The 20,010-nt window shown below is 44.0% G+C and overlaps 1 protein-coding gene across 6 annotated transcripts in view; it reads right to left on the reverse strand.

Moving 5' to 3' along the window:
* Positions 1 to 20,010, reverse strand: part of ccdc57 (coiled-coil domain containing 57) — a 276,573-nt gene that overhangs the window by 28,499 nt on the left and 228,064 nt on the right. For 5 of the 6 annotated variants that reach the window (XM_038776870.1, XM_038776871.1, XM_038776869.1 and 2 more), the window contains 5 exons: positions 17,144 to 17,199; positions 10,273 to 10,501; positions 9,928 to 10,052; positions 9,420 to 9,551; positions 2,463 to 2,715 (listed from right to left, as the gene is read on the reverse strand). In XM_038776870.1, coding sequence (XP_038632798.1) covers positions 2,463 to 2,715; positions 9,420 to 9,551; positions 9,928 to 10,052; positions 10,273 to 10,501; positions 17,144 to 17,199 — 795 coding nt within the window. Of the gene's footprint in view, positions 1 to 2,462; positions 2,716 to 9,419; positions 9,552 to 9,927; positions 10,053 to 10,272; positions 10,502 to 17,143; positions 17,201 to 20,010 lie in introns of all 6 variants that reach the window. The other variant, XM_038776872.1, reaches the window with a different exon arrangement.

Below are 20,010 nucleotides of genomic sequence, written 5' to 3' on the forward strand. Positions count from 1 at the left end.
GCACAACATCGAGGGCCGAAGGGCCTGTTCTGTGCTGTACTGTTCTATGTTCTATATGAGGCGCCCAGAATCATAACCGGGTGAAGCGCCATTTTTGAAAAGTAGAGAAAAAGAGGGCTAAAGGCAGGATGCCGCCGGGGGAAGCGCTGAGGTGTATGCCGCACGCTAATTGGTTACAACCGGGACTATTAATTAATATACTATGCGGCCCTTTAAAATTGTGAATTTCTGAATGTGGCCCTTGCACGGAAAAGTTTGCCCACCCCTGAGTTAACCCAATAGGACCAGATATCTTCATGAGTCTGATTAAATAAATTCCAGTCAATGTCCAGTTGGTATATCTTTATTGATTGCTTAACAGCAATGTCAGCATGATTGATTGCTTTTAGATTTGCAAAAGCAAATATCAGATAAGTAAATAGTGGAAATGCAGTGATGGCTGAAAGAAAACTAAGATCCTTATTGCATCTCCAACTACTCTGGAGGTATTGATTCTTGCTAGGCTACAAGTCTATTGAACCAGCTATCCTCCAGTATCCTTTTGTGTGAAGGGAGAAAATTGGACAAAACCTGAAAATGAACACGGAAATTATAATGTGTGACTAACCACCACCACTTGTTGCGATACAAGCAGGAAGTGAAGTTTGAGCTGCCTGCTAATTTAAATCATAGAATCATGGAATTTACAGTGCAGAAGGAGGCCATCCGGCCCATCGAGCCTGCACTGGCCCTTGGAAAGAGCACCCTACGTAAGCCCACGCCTCCATCCTATCCCCATAACCCCACCAACCTTTTTGGACACTAAGGGCAATTTAGCATGTCCAATCCACCTAACCTGCACATGTTTGGATTGTGGGAGGAAACCGGAGCACCAGGAGGAAACCCACGCAGATGCGAGGAGAACGTGCAGACTCCACACAGACAGTGACCCAAGCCAGGAATCGACCGTGGGACTCTATAGCTGTGAAACAACTGTGATACCCACTGTGCGACTGTGCGTAAATTATAATGATGTGCAACCCAGTGCTAATTATGCCGCTAAATATCTGCACATCTTGGCAGGGGACCCAAGCTTGGGCAAGACTAGCATCTTATAAAGTGAGGTTCATTCTCACTGCAGACGTTTTGGAAGAGAATTTAAGCAACAAAATGCAGAAGTGGCACAGCAGGGCTCGAAGATTTATTGAAGCCCTGGGTGCAGGTGGTGGACAGAAGGAAATAGATCCTCTACCCGAAGGAAGCTTTCGAGACAGACACTGAGAAGGCAGTGGGACCAGATAGTCATCGCTGTCAGATGAACTGGTCTGGCTAAGGACGTGAATACAATGAAGGAAGAAATTTTTTTTTACAAGTATATTTATTAGGATTATATGTCTTAGAAATTGATGCATCAAAGTTAGAAAATAATACTATGCACAAAATAGTGAAAAAATGACTTAACATACATGGGCACAGGATGATACAGGAGAATGACAACATAACTGGCTTGATACATAGAATTCCCACAGTGCAGAAGGAGGTCATTTGGCCCATTGAGTCTGCACCGACCCTCTGAAAGAGGCACCCCAACCTCAGCACACTCCTCCACCCTAACTCCGCAACCCTGCACAGGAAGAAAGGAATTGTCAAGACATCCCATCCAACCCACACCCCCAACTTCTTGGGCAGCCTCCTGAAACATACCAATGAGGAGGACAGCCAGCCACCAGTCTATAGGGGAGGAATTACACCTACCCAGGGAAAAAAAACAGGATGAAAAAAGTCAATAAGAAACCCCCAGGGAGGGAACAACCAACCGACTCACGGTGACAACCGTCATATAAAGGACAAGTAGGGCCACTCTCATCTCTCCAATCCTCAGTCATGAATACCAATCCCACTTGAACTGACTTTAATAACAGAATAGGCACTCTGACCGCCTCCCCAACCATCTCTCCCCCCCCCCCCCCCCCCCCCCCCCCCCCAAGAATCAAATGACAATCAGTCCGTACTTCATCTCCCTCTCATGCTGCAGGCCAGGGGTGGATGATGGGGAGCAAGTTGTCTCACCAGTCACTTGAAGTCAGACCAAGGCCTACTCCATGACCACCATCGCCAACTGCACCAATTCTGGCAACTCTGGAAGCCACCAAGCACTTCTACAACATTCAAATATAACCAGTAGAAACTAATCAGCAACTAACCATGGAGAAGTTCAAATTCAAAGAGAGAATATAAGCTCAGAAACAGAAAGAAATGTACAGTAAGAGACAGGTTCAGATCGTGAAATAGAAAGTTAAAAAACCCAGAGGTTGCATCACTTAGGAGGGCACAAAAGACCATAAAGCACTTTATATTACACGTAATCCATCTTATGCTGACATTACTTTTTTAATATAAAAAATTAATAAAATAACCTTTGTCCTGCATCATTTTCACCATTGAGCAAATTAATTCAAGCAATGCTCTTCCCTTTTCTGTACCTGGTTCATTGTTGTTCTGTGGAGTAGATATGGAAGGACTGGATCCTCCCTCTAACATCTGCCAGATATCTTGAATCGAACTGTCAGCTCCGTAAGACGACATCAGTAGTTCGGACTGAGTGGATGCACCATGCATCATTGGTTGTGACTGGCTGGGCTCTGGTACAATTAGATGTGACTGGCTGGTTTCCGAGACCGCACTTTCTTTTGTTTTGCCATTCACAGCTTTTCCTGTTGATGGTACAGTTGGTTTCTGAAAGTCAAAACAGAAAAAAACAGACCATGAAAATTCAATTGAAAAATGAACCACACCTTTCTTATTGAAAAGTTTACATATTTTGTCAACTCTCCCATCTGCTGAGGTAATTGATGGTGCATAATTCTACTAGCACTAAGAACCTTGCCAAATGGTTATTATTTGTGTCATCCTTCACAATGAGTTTGACATTGGAATAATTTTTTATTTATTTATTTTTTTCCAATTAAGGGGCAATTTAGCGTGGCCAATCCACCTAACCTGCACATCTTTCGGTTGTGGGGGCGAAACCCACGCAGACACGGGGAGAACGTGCAAACTCCACACAGTGACCCAGGGCCGGGATTCGAACCTGGGTCCTCAGCTCCGTAGGCAGCAATGCTAACCACTGGGCCACCGTGCTGCCCCATTGACATTGGAATAATAACAGCCAAGCCAAATCTTGTCCCCCATCGTATGCCCTATTATTTTGATTTTTGGGACTCCCAACTATTTTGATTCACCTTATGCCCAAAGCTGTGTATTTCGAGCAGGAATACGTGAATAGAAATCAGAAACTGGAATGATAAACTCCTCTCCTTCCAAAGTCCCGAACCTAGGAATGATTATAGGAATAATTGTATAGTTCCTATGCCTGCACTAACTAAAAATAAACTAACTCAACACAGACTGGGGAGTGGACATGATGCTTTCCTGGTTTGTATGGCACAAGCTACTTTTTGGATAACCTCAGTGAAGCAAGCAACCCTCGAAACGTGCCTTTCCAGTTTGGCTTTGAGATAATACAATGGAAATCCCCTTCTCCCCACACAATCACGTGCGATGGTGCAGGATGCTGGCTCCAACTACAAAATGCAATATCATTTGTATATTAAGAACTGCTTCTAATGCTTTGAGTGCTGGGTGCCATTCATATTTCATTAAAGTGACCATGCTTTATGCATGAGCCCACATATTGAAAGATTATTCAACCATAGGGGTAATCGCAGTTGAGCCCAATCTTCTCCTCCCCAATGTCCACAAAACTGCCAGATAATTTTTTTTTGCTTCCGAACCAAGCTGATACTGATCCCAAATGCAGTCTTCCTAAATCGGCTGAAAATGGGGATCTATCCGAGGGCTTTCCTGATTTGTTTGGCTCACTGCATTAACCAACTGAGCTATCAGTAGGAGGGGGGGGGAAGAGTGGGTAAAAAAAAGTAGTACAGATGGTGGCTATTCCATATTACAGAGAGATTTACAAGCTACATTTAATGTTTTGTTATTTCATCGATCAGCAATATGAAAGCAAGCATTCCTGGGGAGGAGGGTGGACGCCCTTGCCTTTGCCTCCCTGATCGCCCGCCTTGGAATCCTGTTCAGTTGGTGGTCAGCAGCACCACCCAAAGCTGCAGACTGGCAGTCCGACCTCTCAGAATCTCTCCAAATGGAGAAAATCAAATTCGCCATCCGAGGGTCAGACGACGGCTTCCACAGAACGTGGGAGCCATTCACCCAATTGTTCCGGGATCTGTTTGTGGCCAACGAACCAACAGAAGAATAGCCAGGTAGCCAAGAATAAGGGGAAAGTAGCCGAGGAAAATACGGGCGAAAGACGGGACAAACAGCCGAAGCAGAGGTGAACGCGAGACGACAATGGCAGTGAAAACTGTCCGGGAGAAGCAAGCAACAATACGAACACCAGATCCATTCTCGTATTGCCCTCTCTGTATTCGACATAACCAATGTAATTGTTTGTCCGGCACCCAAGTGTATATGTACCTCCCCAGTCCCCCCCACCCACAAACAGGTGCCCTACTTATGTGTTAAAAATAATATTGCTAATTGTACAGAGTTGCTGTTGTTGAGCTAGTGCACAATATCGTACCAGTTTTTTTTCTTTAGTTTTCTTCTATGTATATAAATTTTATTCTGTGTACATAACTGTAAATATACTTTGTTTAAAAACCAATAAAAAACATTTATCAAAAAAATGAAAGCAAGCAGAAGAATAATCAGAATTTTGTCCACTAATGTTACAGTTTAGCAGAGTAGGATGGCAAGATCCCAAGGAGACCAACCCTGGATTTCAACTAAAAAGTGCAAAGTAAAATTCCAACATGATACGGAAGGATAACCTTTCACCTTCATATTCCCAGTGGAGAGACCAGCATACTAGCTGTGCACATTGGGAATTTTGGAAATGCCAAGCACAATATCTTTGATTTAAATGGTCAATCATATACATTGCCACTCAAACGTCCAAAAATAAACGTCTCGGTGGGTGAGGCGCCCCACAGAAAACAAATGGTCAGAAAAAATATTCCGTTGGTCTTTTTGAGCAGAATCCAAGAACCAATATCTGTGGGGCAAGCACAGGTTATTTGCCACCCCAAACAAACCTTCAGTCTGGTGCACAAACCTTCACCCGCCCCACAATTAACTTTTGAAAATGTAGACAGTAAAATGGTCCCATTTTCACACAACTGCTAAAAATGGTCTAATTCATAGATTATTCACGAAGGTCCGCATTCTCAACCTTGCCCCTCGTCTGATGAGTGAAGATCCTCAGGTTAAATCACCACCAGCCAGCTCTTCCCCTCAAAGTAGAAAGCAGCCTATTGTCATCTGGGACTATGGCGATTTTATCCTTTACCTCCGAGATAGTTATCAGTGGTCTGACCTCAGCCCACCCTCCGGTCTCAGTCTCCTGAGTCTAATCCCACCGCTCTGCTTCTGCAGCATCATGTTCCCTTGGCGCAGCTTAGATTAGCACAGAACTCCTGCACCTTTTGCGAGAGCTCAACCCACATCACAAAACTGTCACCCACCGTGGTGGTGGATGGGGGGGGGGGGGGGGAAGTGGGAAGGAAGGGAAAGTAATTAGATGGTCAGCGAGCATGTGCACGCAGTGGGATACTGATGGTTTGCTGCGAGCATGCCTGGGGGGACTAGTGTTGCCTAGTTCTCGGTGTGGCTGCGCCAGCACTGACTGGAATTTCAACTCAGCTCTACTGGAACGAGCTTGACATTCGATGCCACCTATTGGCTAAAGTGGTAATGACATTCCAGAAATGGGTGAAAGAACAAGTAATATTGTCACAAAGTAGACACAGATGACGAAGATCAACTTAACTCATCCATCCAAACAAACCTATTGGTTCTTAATTACTTGATGATTTTCACCTGCATTAACCTATTGGAAAATCCATTCCATTTGTTGATTGCGCTGTGTGTGCAGAATAAAGATAAAGTAGGTCCTAAATCTTACCTATTATCATTCACAGGCAGTGGAAGCAGGGTCACTGAATATTTGAAAGGCAGAGGTAGATAGATTCTTGTTAGGCGAGGGAATAATTGGAGGTAGATGGGAATGCGGAACTCGAAAAACAAACAAATCAGCTATGGTGTTAATTGAATGTCAAGCAGGCTCTTAATGTTTGTATAAAAAATTTCCTTTCGGCAATACATTTGCCAATCTGTAGAAAGTTCCCAAAATAAGTGTTGTGTATTATTAAAATGAAAAGTAAGAGTTAAGTAAATCTTTTCAATTAACTTCCATACATTTTTTTGGAAAATATTTTTATTGGTGTTTTGAGTTATTGATGCAGAGAAAATGGCAGAGGAAACTGAGGTTTGCATGTGACGGGCAATGCAACAATAGTAATAATAACCAACAATGGGAACAACAAGATTTGACCCCCTCACTGTAACCGTGACTAGGGGCTGGATTATCCGACCCCGCCTACCGCATGAAAGCCATGGGTAACACGCCAACAATGGAAAAATCCATTGACCTCGGGCTGCATTTTCAGGTCATCGGGCAAATGCGGAAGGAGTATCCCATTCTATGGCTCCAATGCTATTCAGTATTTACAGCTATACATTTTTTTTCTTAATTTAGAGATCCCAATTCTTTTTTTTTCCAATTAAGGGGCAATTTAGCATGGGTCCAAATGGAGGAGGCCTCCTGCACGGACGGGAAGATTTTGCTTTTCCTCAGGTTGAGTTTGTCACCTGAGAAGGCGCCGAGCCTCCTAACAAATCCGGTTATCTTTCCCTACTGGCTCGGGGTTCGACATGCAGAGGAGCAGGTCATCCGCATAGTGTGAGACTCTATGCTCTCTGCCCCCTCTCTGGATGCCTGTCTAGAAATCCGCCGATCTAAGGGTGATAGCCAGCTGCTCAATTGCTAGCGTGAACAGGAGCAGGGATAGCCGCACTGTGCAGCTGGACGTACTCAGTTTAAAAAAATAAATGTTTTTATTGGGTTTTTGAACAAAGTATATTTACCGTTATGTACACAGAATAAGGTACATATAGAAGAGAAGGGTACATACCAAACATACCAAAAAAAAGTAATAATAAAAAATAAATAAAAAATAAAATAAAATAACTGGTAAGGTATTATGCACCAGCTCAACAGCAACAAATCTGTACAATTGGCAATATTATTTACAACACATAAGTAGGCATCTGTGCCAAATTTGTTATCATTTCCCGTGCCCTCCTTCCCCTTGGTTCTCCTCTAATGTTCCCTGTCTCTTCACTCTTCCCCCCCCTCCCCCCAGTCTATCTCTCCATCTCATACCTTGGCTACTGTCCCTTGAGGGAGGCAAAGGCAAGGGTGTCTGCCCTCCTCTACTTTCAGGTATGGCTCCATCCTCAACCCCACCATATTTGGACATTGCCTTGAAGAAGGCTGTCCAGTACCCCGCAAATCTGGGGCAGAACCAGAACATGTGGGCGTGGTTGGCCGGACCTCCTTGGCACCGTTCACATCTATCCTCTACCTCTGGGAAGAACCTAATCATACGATTTCTTGTTAAGTGGGCTCTATGCACCACTTTTAGTTGCGTCAGGCTGAACCTTGCGCACGTGGAGGTGGAGTTGACCCTATGCAGTGCTTCGCTCCAGAGTCCCCACCCTATTTCAATCCCACAGGTCCTTCTCCCATTTCTTTCTTGTTGCGTCCAGTACGGTGTCGGCCCTTTCTACCAGTCAGTCAAACATGTCGTTACAGTTCTCTTTATCTAGGATGCTTGCGTCCAGTAACTCTTCCAGTAATGTCTGTCGTGGCGGTTGTGGGTACGTCCTTGTCTCCTTTCGTAGGAGGTTTTTGAGTTGCAGGTACCTTAGCTCGTTCCCCCTGGCTAGCTGGAATTTCTCGGTCAGTTCATACAGTGTTGCGATCCTGCTGTCCGTGTATAGGTCCCTGACTGTCCATGTCCCTCTGTCCTGTCCCAACTTTTTGAAGGTGGCGTCAGCCAGCGCTAGTGTGAACCTATGGTTGTTGCAGATGGGAGCTTTGTCCGACATTTTGGTCAGGCCAAATTGCTGCCGTAGTTGGTTCCAGGATTGGAGGGTGGCTATCACCACTGGGCTGCTGGAATGTTTTTGGGTGGGGATGGGAGTGTTGCCGTGGCGAGGGCCCGGAGGGAGGTCCCCATGCAGGAGACCTCTTCAGTGCGCACCCACTTGGCTTCTGGCTCCTTGAAGCCATGTTTAGTTTGTCTAGTGCTTTGAAAAAGGCCTTGGGGATGTAGATCGGAATGGATCTAAGTAGGAAGAGGTACCTGGGCAGTACGTTCATTTTGATCGATGGACTCTCACTGCGAGGGAGAGTGGGAGTGTGTTCCATCTTTGCAGGTCCTTTTTTACTTCCTCTGTCAGACCGGTGAGGTTCCATTTGTGGATCCCTTTCCAGTCATGGGCTATTTGGATCCCCAGGTAGCGGTATTTGTGTTTGGCTTGTTTAAACGGCAGTCCCATTAGTGCTGCCTCCACCCTGTGCCAGTGTGAGCGACAAGGCCCCCTTCAACAGTGAGTCACTGAGAATGTTTTGTAAACGTCTACCAGGAATCCATCCAGTCACAGCGCTATCCCTGATTGCATGGAGTCAGCTACCACCTTACCATTACTGTCTCTAACTTGAGCTATCTCGTTCGCGGCCGCCTGTTTCCTCAACTGGTGAGCCAGTTCTCCAGGTTAGTAAAAGGCCCCCCCCGTGCCTGGCAGAGCTGGTGGGCTGCCTTCCGTGTGGAGAGCAGGTCAAATTCCATTTGCAGCTTTTTCCTTTCCGCCAGCAGTTCCACGGTTCCTCGGAGTGCGCCGCTTTGGAGTGGGTGGAGCATCGTGAAAGCGGCGCAGCCCCCGATTTGGTCGGAAACTCGGATTCTCCAGCCGATCGCCGAACGTGACTTCGGCGTCAGCGACTGGAGAATCCAGCCAAGGGTGTTCAGGAAAGGAAGGAAGTCAGGAGGGGTGGCAGTATTAATTAAGGAACACAGGTGTCAAAGATTAAATGCAGCAAAAATAAGTTTACAATAGACATTTTGTGGTTGCAAATGCTAGTGGTGTTAGCTGCTTCTACGTTCTACAACCACCAGAAATGTACACAAGGTTTCTTTGCATTTACATTCATCAGCAGTTTCTCTACTACACTCAAAATTGTTGCAAAGCAACTTTCCCTGCAAGTTCTTATTTTTTAATGAAATGCTTCTGCTGGATCACAGAAACCCATATTTCAGGTTTTCCAAAGTACAGTGATAAATCTAGCCGTTTAGTACTGGAAATACTGTACTGACCGGCGAAAAAAAAAATTACTTCTGCATCAGTTACAATTTGGGAACGTTGGTTAACATACCTTTTGCAGCATACCTTCTGTCAAGTCAATGTCTTAAAATGATTACTCAAGACTTTCAAGTCTTCCAGCACCTTACCGTATTCCTGATTTGTGCTCTTGTTCCAATTTTCTTATTCTGGGCATCCTGGCCATTTTCACTCTCCGATGAATTCTGCTGCACTGTGATGGGAACTTGTCTGAAATGTTTCAGTTGTGCATATTGCAACTCCTAGAATCATACAACACTTCTTTGTAAGAGTTCATGAATAATCACAGCAATGAACTGATGATGAGAATAACTAAATATTAAACTAAATACAAATGGCAACTAGAATCTAGATAATACTCAATAAGAAAGGAGCCATAATTTTCAGAAAATTGCAGATGTGAGTAGAATTGTATGATCATCAAAGTAATCAGGAGAGTTTGTAGATGACCAAGGATCTAAAGATTAGGCAAAAACTACCATAAAAAGAGGCGAAGGAGAAAGGAAATAATTTGAAAAAAAGAGCACTGTTATGATCAAATATGAGGTAGGTTGATGGAGAGGAATTTTATTTCAATCGGGTGTTGAGAAATATTACAAACACTGGGAACATCATGACCTGTGTGGTGAGTTGGTACTGTAAGCGCTCCAAAGCAGTCAGACGATTCTGCGCTTCCTGTGCTAACTCTTTGGGAGACTGGGCAGGTAGATCTGAGTGACTTACAGCAACAGAGGGCTGAAAAACTGCACAAGAGGAAAAAAAAGAATAGTTAAAGATTACATAAAACAGTACCTGCGAGATAATGCAAACATGATCATAAGAGTGAGGTGCAGAAAATGATCTCTCACTGTAATTGGACCCGAGTGTGAACGTGGCATTCTTCTGTATTGACTGAATTTCTTACATTTCTATAAATTTAAATTTTCTAAACCTAAAGAAAAAGAGACGTGACTGTTGACATACCATCTAAGTTAGATCTAACCAGTTCCGCACGCAGTCGGTTTCCCATCTCAATCAACTGCTGTTTGTCACGGGATAGCTGACTGATGTAGCGAGCTGCCTGCTTTAGTTTGGCTTGCAAAACTGACACGGTGGAGCTTTGCTGTTTTGAGGGAATGTTAACCAATTGTGAGTGGCCCAGTTGCTGTCGGAGGTGGAGAATTTCTCCCTGAAGCTCCTTGACAAGTTCAGTCTGAAGCAGAAGAGGAACAAATGAGTAATCACCAACTTATTCCTGAAAATACTACAAAAGCAATTGATGAGATGAAAACAATGAAGACCTGTGTATAAGTTTGACATTTTTTCCTGGCAACCTTCATGACCCTCATTGCTTCCAAATGCAGCTTGCAGCATTGCTTTAAGCTCATTTCATTTACCCAGCACTGCAGCTCCTGAAAGCAGCCTCACCTTCAGGGCGCTCATTGAAAACTGCAACTTTAAGTGAATCATGAGTTCCCATAGGAATCAATGTTAAAGCCAGAGTTAGGTTCCTTTGAACATTTGTTGGGACATTTCCAAAGTACAAGTTGAAATTCTGTACTTTACGCGTGCTGTACTGTGCGTTCATAACTGAAATAACTTGCAAAATTAAATAAGTTATTGAATTTAAAAGAAGTACAATACATGATGTAATTTTCAAAAATTACTCAGCTCAGTAATTTTCAATTGGCCAGGGTCCATCTAGTGGCAGCAGTTGGTTGGGGCAGGAAGCTGCTGGAATCCTGGGGCTCTCTGCACTGACTTAACTTCTGGCACTAGGTGGAGCCTAAGAGCATCAGTTTAGAACAGTGGTTCTCAACCTTTTTTAACCCATGGACCCCTTTTCCTCTTAATTTTTTTTTGTGGACCCCCATAGCCATTCCACAGAAAAAAAAGGTTCTTATATTTTTCACTAACAAAAAAGTAAAGGAATTGTATCAAATATTAAAGAAATAGTAAATGATTATGCTTTATTTTGAAGGAAAACTAATTTATTGTAAATAAACATATTTAACAATTAAATTCTATAGAGCATTATGTACACTAGTAAATAATTCATAATACACCATTTTAAGATAGGCCTAAGTGAGTCATTAAGAAAAAAATTTGTTCTGAAGTAGAATTGCTCTATGGACCACTAAAATATCACCGTGGACCCCCAATTCGGTATTTTATTTGTGTGGACCCCCAGTAATATTACATGGACCCCCAGGGTCCATGTGGACCCCGGTTGAGAACCATTGGTTTAGAATCATTGCCACGAGCAAAGTGAGCAGAGAAGCCAGGAACGGAGCAGCTGAAAATAGACCCTGGTTGACTGGAGAACAACTGGGGGGGGGGGGGGTTGACTGGAGAACTTGGGGGGGGGGGGGGGGGGGGGGGGGGAAGGAAGAGGGGAGGAGGCAAGCCAGGGAATGACAACACGAACAGAGAATTCTGAGAAAAACTTAGCAGGTCTGGCAGCATCTGTAGGGAAAGAAAACAAGTTAACATTTTGAGTCCGTTTGACTCTTTAGCAGAAATAAAGAGAGGGAAAATGTGTTGGATACAGTATTATACTGTAGCAACTGGGAGGGATTCCGACAAGATGTCGCAACCTTAACAACAAGAGACAAATGGCCCGCTCTGTGTGTGTGTGCATGTGCGCTTGCACGCGCCTGGTTTGTGGGGGGGGGGGGGGGGGGGGGGGGGGGGGGGGGGGGGGGAGATGTGCGGGGTGGTTTGCATTGAGACAATAAGTGAGATAAAACAATAAAGGGTTTAAGATGGAGGAGAACAGTCACAGTCGAAAGTTGTTGAACTCAACGTGGAGTCCAGAGGGCTGGAATGTATCTAATCAGAAGATGAGGTGCTGCTTTTCCATTGTAGCAGGCCAAGGATAGATATGGGCATGAGAGCAAGGTGCAGAGTTAAAATGGCAAGTAATAAGAAATTTGGGTTGATGCTTGCGGGCTGAGCGAAGGTGATCCGTAAAGCCATCACCCAGTCTACATTTAGTCTTCCCAATGTAGAGGAGATCACAAATGGGAGCTGTGAATACATTGATGTTGGACGGGGGAAGGTGGTGGCAGACAGGCCAGAGAGTAACTCAGCAGTGTGGGGAGGCAAGTTGGAAAACAACATCGGGAGGCAACGGTGGAAGTGCTGCGGGAAAGGTTTTGTGCGCAGGCAGGCGACAGAAGAGGATGTTGTGGTAAATGATTTGAAGTGAAACTGGAAACATTAAACGGATATATGTACACTCTTTGTTTTTTTTAAATTTAGATTACCCAATTATTTTTTCCAATTAAGGGGCAATTTAGTGTGGCCAATCCACCTACTCTGCACATTTTTTTTTGGGTTGTGGGGGCGAAACCCACGCAGACACGGGGAGAATGTGCAAACTCCACACGGACAGTGACCCAGAGCCGGGATCGAACCTGGGACCTCAGCGCCGTGAGGCGGTTGTGCTAACCACTTGGCCACCGTGCTGCCCTGGACACTCTTTATTAACAACATTAAAGTGAAACAACATTAAGTGAGTCAAATTAAGCAAAGACTTACTGTATTTGCATGTGTGCGAACTTTGACTGTGTATGAGAGAGAAAGCTGGAGCATTTTAATAATTTTTTAGACCAGGTCAAGTACAATGAAAACATCAAGGAAATCTGTGACTTTGACAGTCATAGTATGCAAACAATTAAACACTGATTGATTGGGCAAGCACATCTTTTTTAAAAGAAAACCTTTGTTGTGTCCAAACAAGGAATGGAAAAAGAGGGAAGTAAATCTACCCCATCTCACCTGGTCACACCACAAAACAAAACTGAATTACAAAGTGGAGGGCTTTGTTGCAGAATTCAGCTCTGTAGCATTGCTGGTTTTGGCATTCGATGAGCCCGGAGTCCCTCCCCACTCAGCTGATGAACCAGTACTCCTCCATGTTGAACACCACGTGGAGGAAGCAGGAAGAGTGGCAAGGGTGCAGAATGTACTCTGGGTGGGGAACTCTGATATCGAACACCGAGTGGCTTAGAAGCACCACTACTAACTGAATACTAAAGGACATAGCTGCTAAACTGGGTGTGCAGAAGGTGGTGAGGAGACCAACATGCAGGAAAAAACTACTTGACCTTCTCATCACCAATCTACCTGCTGCAGATTTCAAACCAGCAACTCAAAACTTGAAATCCATGTTGTGGGTCATCAACAGCAGAATTGTGTACAAACACAATGTGTAAACCTCATGGCCTGCCATATCCCTCCCCACCAAGCCACGGGATCAACCCTGGTTCAATGAAAAGAGGGCATGCCAGAAACAGCACCAGGCAATCTAAAAATGAAGATCAACCCTGCGAAGCTACATGACTACTTGCACGCCAAACAACGGAAGCAGCATGTGATATACTGAGATAAGCCATCCTACAATCAACGGATCAGATCTAAGCTCTGCAGTCCTACTACATCCAGTTGTGAATAGTGGTGTACAATTAAAACAACTAACTGGAAGAGGAAGTTCCACAAATATCCCCATCCACAATGATGGGGAAGCCCATCACATTAGTTCAAAAGATAAGGCTGAAGCATTTACAACAATCTCCATCCAGAGTGCTGAGTGGGAGATCCAGTTTGGTCTCTTCCTGGGCAAAGAATCCCAAACTTCAAACATGTTGCTTCCTCGGTGGAAGCACAAATTCAATCCTTAGAAACCAGCCCTGTGGCACGTCAGAAATCCTGAAGATTTGGAGGGCCGAGATCGGAGAAAGAATATCCGAGTCACTGTCTGCCTGAGGCAGTGGAGGGTAAGGCTTCTATTAAGATGTTTGAGAACTGGCTGCCACATTTTATGAAGCTGGATGTGAAGGCTGAGCATTTCACAATTGGAAAGGATGCACTATTTGTAAACAGGTCAAGGGACAAGCACCATCCCAGGCTTGTGCTCATTCACTGCCACAATTTTAAACATCGCCAGAAGGTCCTGGAGACAGCGCAGTGGAACCTGGTTCTGCAAGGGAGCAAGGATTTCCTTATTCCAGGGCTTTACAGTGGCATCGCAGATAAAGCATCGAGGCTTTGATGCAATTCAAGGCAGCTGGAGTGAATTATGTTATGCTTTATCCTGTGACCCTGACAATCGTAACTGACAACTCCTCTAAGTCTTTGGAATGATGGTCTACAACTTGGACTAAACTCTAATCCAAACTTGTTTGTCTGAATTTATTGGGCGCAATTTTCCCACCGCGTTGCGCCTGCCGCCAATCTCGTTACATCGTGAGCATCGTGGGAGAGGCCCAAATCGGGCTTCGCGCCAGGCACAAAAATGTGTGCGCGTCACCTGACCTGTTGCACGCACGCAATCTAGTAATGACATTTAAATAAGCCACAAGTGGAGACCAGGCCTGATGGCCACTCCGGGGGTCCCGGAGGCCATTAGAGTCCCCTGGGTGGTCAGGTCCTGATGGCTCATTTAAATATGCATATCTGGATCTCGCCCAGCGAGAGCGAGATCCAGATTGTGACGTCTCACAAGACTCTGCTAAATCTCCCGAGACGTTTTGAACTTCGCCAATCCCGCAAGATTCAATGGCCTCGTCCCAACACCAAGCCAGGCGCGATGAGGCTGTTGAATCGTGCCTGTAGTGGCTATTTATCTCCACAGCCTTTACATGTTTACATTTCTATGCTTCAATATTTTAAATGCATAAAAACCTTATATAGCTTGTAATTGTCTGCTGCTTGCAGCACACAGTATGGACTAAATGCTGAACAATGTGCATGATCATGGTAATCAATGGTTAAAAAGGCTTTTTTTGATATATTTCTTTATAAGGCTGCTAGATTAACAGATGGAATCCTTGGCTTTATGAATAGAGAAATAGAATACTAAAGCAAGAAATTTAAGCTAAACTTTATAAGTCACTTAGACCTCAGATAGAATACTGTCACCAATTGACACCTTAAGAAGGAAGGTTTTGGAGAGGTGATTACTAGGATGGTATTCAAATTAATCAGTTTTGTGGATGGAATACAGAAGCTGGGAATCTCTTTGGAGTAGAGGAAGTTAAGGAGATGCTTAACAGAGGCGTGAATATTTATGAATAATTATGATGGAATATTAAGTAGGTATGATTCCCAATGGCAGAAGGCTCAGTAAACCAGAGGAAATGGATTTAAAATAATTGGGAAAAGAACCAGGTGGTGGGGGTGGCTGGGTCTTAGATGAGGAGACTATTTTTTTACACAATGAGTTGTAATGACCTGAAATGTATTGCCTGAAAGTGTGGTGAAAACAGAATCAGTCATAATTTTCAAAAGCAAATAGAACTGTCAGGTAAAGGTAGTTTTACGTAACCTATATTTGTATTTCTGGATAATAGAAACAAGGAATAGGTTTAAGTAAGTTTAATTTGGGGTTTTGTTTTCATTTTAAACTGTGTCTGCATTATAATTAAAGGATTTACATGAAAAAGAACAGTGTTTAAAGAAAGACAAGTCTGTTGCTTAGCAACCAGGGGCCCCACACTGAAAAGCATAAGCACTTGTGGTTCAGTTGGAATCAGGTACCCGAGAAGAAAGCAGCTTGCACAGAAACTGCGAGCAGAGAGACAGACAGAGGCGTCAAGGATAGAAAGCAAGTCCCAAAAGCTAAAGAACAGATAGTTCTAGAAACCAGGGAATGAAAAGAGAAGTCCCAGGAAGACTGAAGTCAAAGTGACAAAGAACTGGAATCTGAACAAGATACTGGTCACTAAAGTTAAAGAACGGGGCAGTCCGACCTGGGTTTGAATCCCGGCCATGGGTCACTGTCCATGTGGAGTTTTCAGACTCTCTCCATGTCTGCGTGGGTTTCACCCCCACAACCCAAAGATGTGCAGGTTAGGTGGATTGACGACGCTAAATTGCCCCTTAATTGGAAAAAAGTAATTGGGTACTCTAAAATTTAAAAAAAAAGGAAGGGCAACGAGAGGCTCCCAATTAAAGACAGAGCTGAAAGGTGCAAACCTGGTTAAGTCAGCTAGCGAGAAGTCAGACATTTAAAGTAACAAGGTTGGTAACACCTTAATACCGTGAAGCAATGGTATTCTATTGGCATACTTGGGTAGTTGAGATATTGTGTGGAAGCTCGAATGCTTGTGGTAATCCAAGGCAGAGGTGTATTGAAAGGAGAGATTGAAATCCTGGAAGTGGATCCTTGGTGAAGGCATCAGAGAGGAAGAGTTGTTTGGGAGAAGATTCCACGATGTGTTTCTTTGAAAGTGAGGTTTGGAAACACCTGTGTGAAAGTTGGAATTCCAGTGAGATCAGTTGGCTCACAGCGTGTCAAGTATCTGGCGGGAGTTGACAAAGTTCCATTGGGTGGCATCTGCCTTAGTTTCAGAGTGCGGTCTGTCTGACCACAGTTGGTTTACATGGACTGTGTGCTTACTGAGAACACTATAGTACAAGATATATGTTATAATTTGTGTTATCCTGAAAAAAACCGTGTCCATCTGTGAGGATATAGGTGGAATGAAGAAGAATTGTATTACAGTCAATATTTCCATGTTTAATAAATGTTTTATTCTTTTGTTAATAGTTAATTGTCAGTCCTGTGACTCTGTTCACCCACATCTCTAGACAAAAAAACCTCTGGGGGCAAGCGGGGGAGATGGGGATATGCAGCGCATCGTTGGGATAACCCCCAGTTATTCTGCCCAGGAGCTCGGACTTTATGGCTCATTAATATCAGGACGATTCCTCCTCATGGACAATAGTCTATTAAACTATTATAGTGAAGGAAATTGGAAAGTTGAGACCTTCTAAAAGCAGTCAGGGAGGAAAAGGTTTTACTCTTTGCTGTGTACTTGTAAATAATAGCTATGAAATAATCATGTACCTGTTCAACTACCACTGGAGCACGGCCACTCACCAAATCCAGCTTCAAAGCGGAAACCTGCAAAGAAGATTCATTTTCTGAAATTGTGTTTTTCCTTTCTATCCTTCCAAACTGTTGATAGGTCACTAGGCATAAAAGCAGCAAGCAACCTGTACTCTGGTCCTTCTCAATGGATCTCACAAACCAAACGCGCAATGTGCTATAGTTTATTGTGGTTCCTTAATGAGATCTGATTTGTGTCAAGTGCCTCTCCTAAATAAAATGAATAACTTGCCAGAGAGGGCCATTTGTCTGAAACCACATCAGCATTACCGGTAGGTACTAAATTAACTTGAGGTACTTTTTTTCTGGAAACAGGAAATGCTCATTCTCTTCCTTGTTGACATTTCAGGTATGTTTTTCCAGACCCAAAGAATAAATTAATAACTACCTTCTGGGAATGTTTTATTTATTGCGCTAGGCCAACAACATGTATTTATATATCACTTTAAACATAGTAAAACATTTCAAGGCACTTCAGAGGAGTCTTATCAAACAAAGTTTGATGCTAAACCACACAAGATTCTATTAGGACAAATGAATAAAAGCTTGATTAAAGAAGTAGGTTTTATGGAATGTCTTGAAGGAGGAGATGTCATTAGGAAGGCAGAGAGGTTTAAGAATGGGAATTCCAGAGAATAGAAATTCAGTAGCTGAAGGCATAATCACCAACAATGGGTAGATTAAAAGCAGTAATGTACAAAAGGCCAAAAGTGGAGGCGTGCAGAGATTTTAGAAGGTTATCGAGCTAGAGGACGTTAGACGTAGGGAAGGGCAAGGCCATGCAGGGATTTGACAACAAGGATTAGAATTTTAAAATTGAAGCACTGCTGCACCAGAGTCGCAGAGCCAGTGCAGGTCAGTGGGCACAGAGGCAATAGGTGGATGGAGCTTGGTGTAAGTTAAGGTGCTGATAGCAGAGTTTTGGATGAGTTAAATTTAATGGAAGGTGGAAGAATGACCAGGAAAATATTAGAATAGTCAAATCTAGAAGTATCAAATGCATGGATAAGTATTTCAGCAGATGAGATGAAGTGGGGTTGACGTGTGCTATTATGGTGGTGGAAGTTGAAAAGTCTTATTCATGGAGCTGATCTGGTTGATATGCAGTCAGAAACTCGGTGTCAAATGGGATGCCAAGGCTGCAAGCGGTCTGATTCAGCTTTAGAAAGTGACCGAGGAGAGAGATAGAATTGCTGACTAGGAAATGGAGTTTGCAGCAGGGGCTGAAACACGGGTGTTGATCTTCTCAATAATTAATTGGACAGCGTTTCTGTTCATTCAGGACTGGGTGGTATAGGGGCATAAGAATTCACAGACAGCGGAAGGGTTGAGAGAAATGGTGATGAAGTAGAGCTGAGTGTCATCAACCCGACGTTGGGTTTCCAGGTGATGTTGCCGAGAAATAGAATGTAGTTACGAAATAGGAGGGAGCTAAAAATTGGCCCTTGGAGAACTCCAAAGGTAATGGAGTAGGAGTGGGAAGAGAGCGTCATGGTGGCACAGTGGTTAGCACTGCTGCTTCACAGCACCAGGGACCCGGATCCGATTCCTGCCTTGGGTGACTGTCTGCATGGGTTCCCTCCGGGTGCTCCGGTTTCCTCCCACAGTCCAAAGTTGTGCAGGTCAGCTGAATTGGCCATTATCAATGTGTGGGGTTACGGGGATAGGGCAGGGGAAGTGAGCCTGGGTACAGTGTTCTTTTGGAGGGTCGTTGTTAAAAGATTGCCCCTTAGTATTCAGTTATGTGCAGGTTAATTGGAGTTATGGGGATAGGGCAGGGTAGTGAGCCTAGTTTAGGTGTTCTTTCAAAGGGATGGTGCAGACTCAATGGGCTGCATGGCCTCCTTCTGTACTGTAGGGTTTCTATGGAAGTCACTGCAGGAGGTTCTCTGACTATGGCTGGATAGGTAGGGGGGCCCGGTAGCACAGCGCCAGGGTCCCAAGTTCGATTCCCGGCTTGGGTCACTATCTGTGCGGAGTCTGCATGTTCTCACCGTGTCTGTGTGTGTTTCCTCCGGGTGCTCTGGTTTCCTCCCACAAGTCCTGAAAGATGTGCTGTTAGGTGAATTGGGCATTCTGAATTCTCCCTCTGTGTACCCAACAGGTACTCTCTCTATTTCCCCTTTGAATGACTCTGACTGCTCTGTAGGATCTTCCAAAACGTAGCTGCTCCTAGTCCGCTTTGGCCAGATCCTGTTGTCTCCTATTAAAATTGGCCTCACCCAAATTCATAAACCATATTTCCAGACCATATTTGTCCTATTCCAAAATTATCTTGAATCTTATCAAGTTATGGTCACTATCACCAAAATGCTGCCCACTGACACATCTACCACCTGCCCAGTTTCATTCCCTAAAATTAGGTCAAATACTGCCCCCTCTCTTGTACGACTTTCTACGTGCTGGCTCAAAAAGCTCTCCTGGATGCACTGTAAGAATTCTGCCCCCTCACACTTTGCCAATTTCAATTAATATTTGAGAAGTTGAAATCCTCTACTATTATTACCCTATTATTTTTACACTTCTCTGAGAATTGTCTATACAGCTGCTGTTCTATCTCTCCCTGACTGTTTGTGGGCTCCCAGCACCGTGATAGTTGCCTTTTTTGTTTTTAAGTTCCACCTATATGGCCTCAAATGAGGAACCTGCTAATATATCATCCCTCCTCATTGCAGTAATTGACTCCTTGAACAATATTACAACAACACCTCCTCTTCTGTAATCCCCCTGTCTCACCTGAAGATTCAGTATTCCGGAATCTTGAGCGGCCAGTCATGCCCTTCCCTTAACCATGTCTGTATGATAGCAATAATATCATATTCCCA

This window comes from Scyliorhinus canicula, chromosome 18 (assembly GCF_902713615.1).
Source record: "Scyliorhinus canicula chromosome 18, sScyCan1.1, whole genome shotgun sequence".
NCBI lineage: Eukaryota > Metazoa > Chordata > Chondrichthyes > Carcharhiniformes > Scyliorhinidae > Scyliorhinus > Scyliorhinus canicula.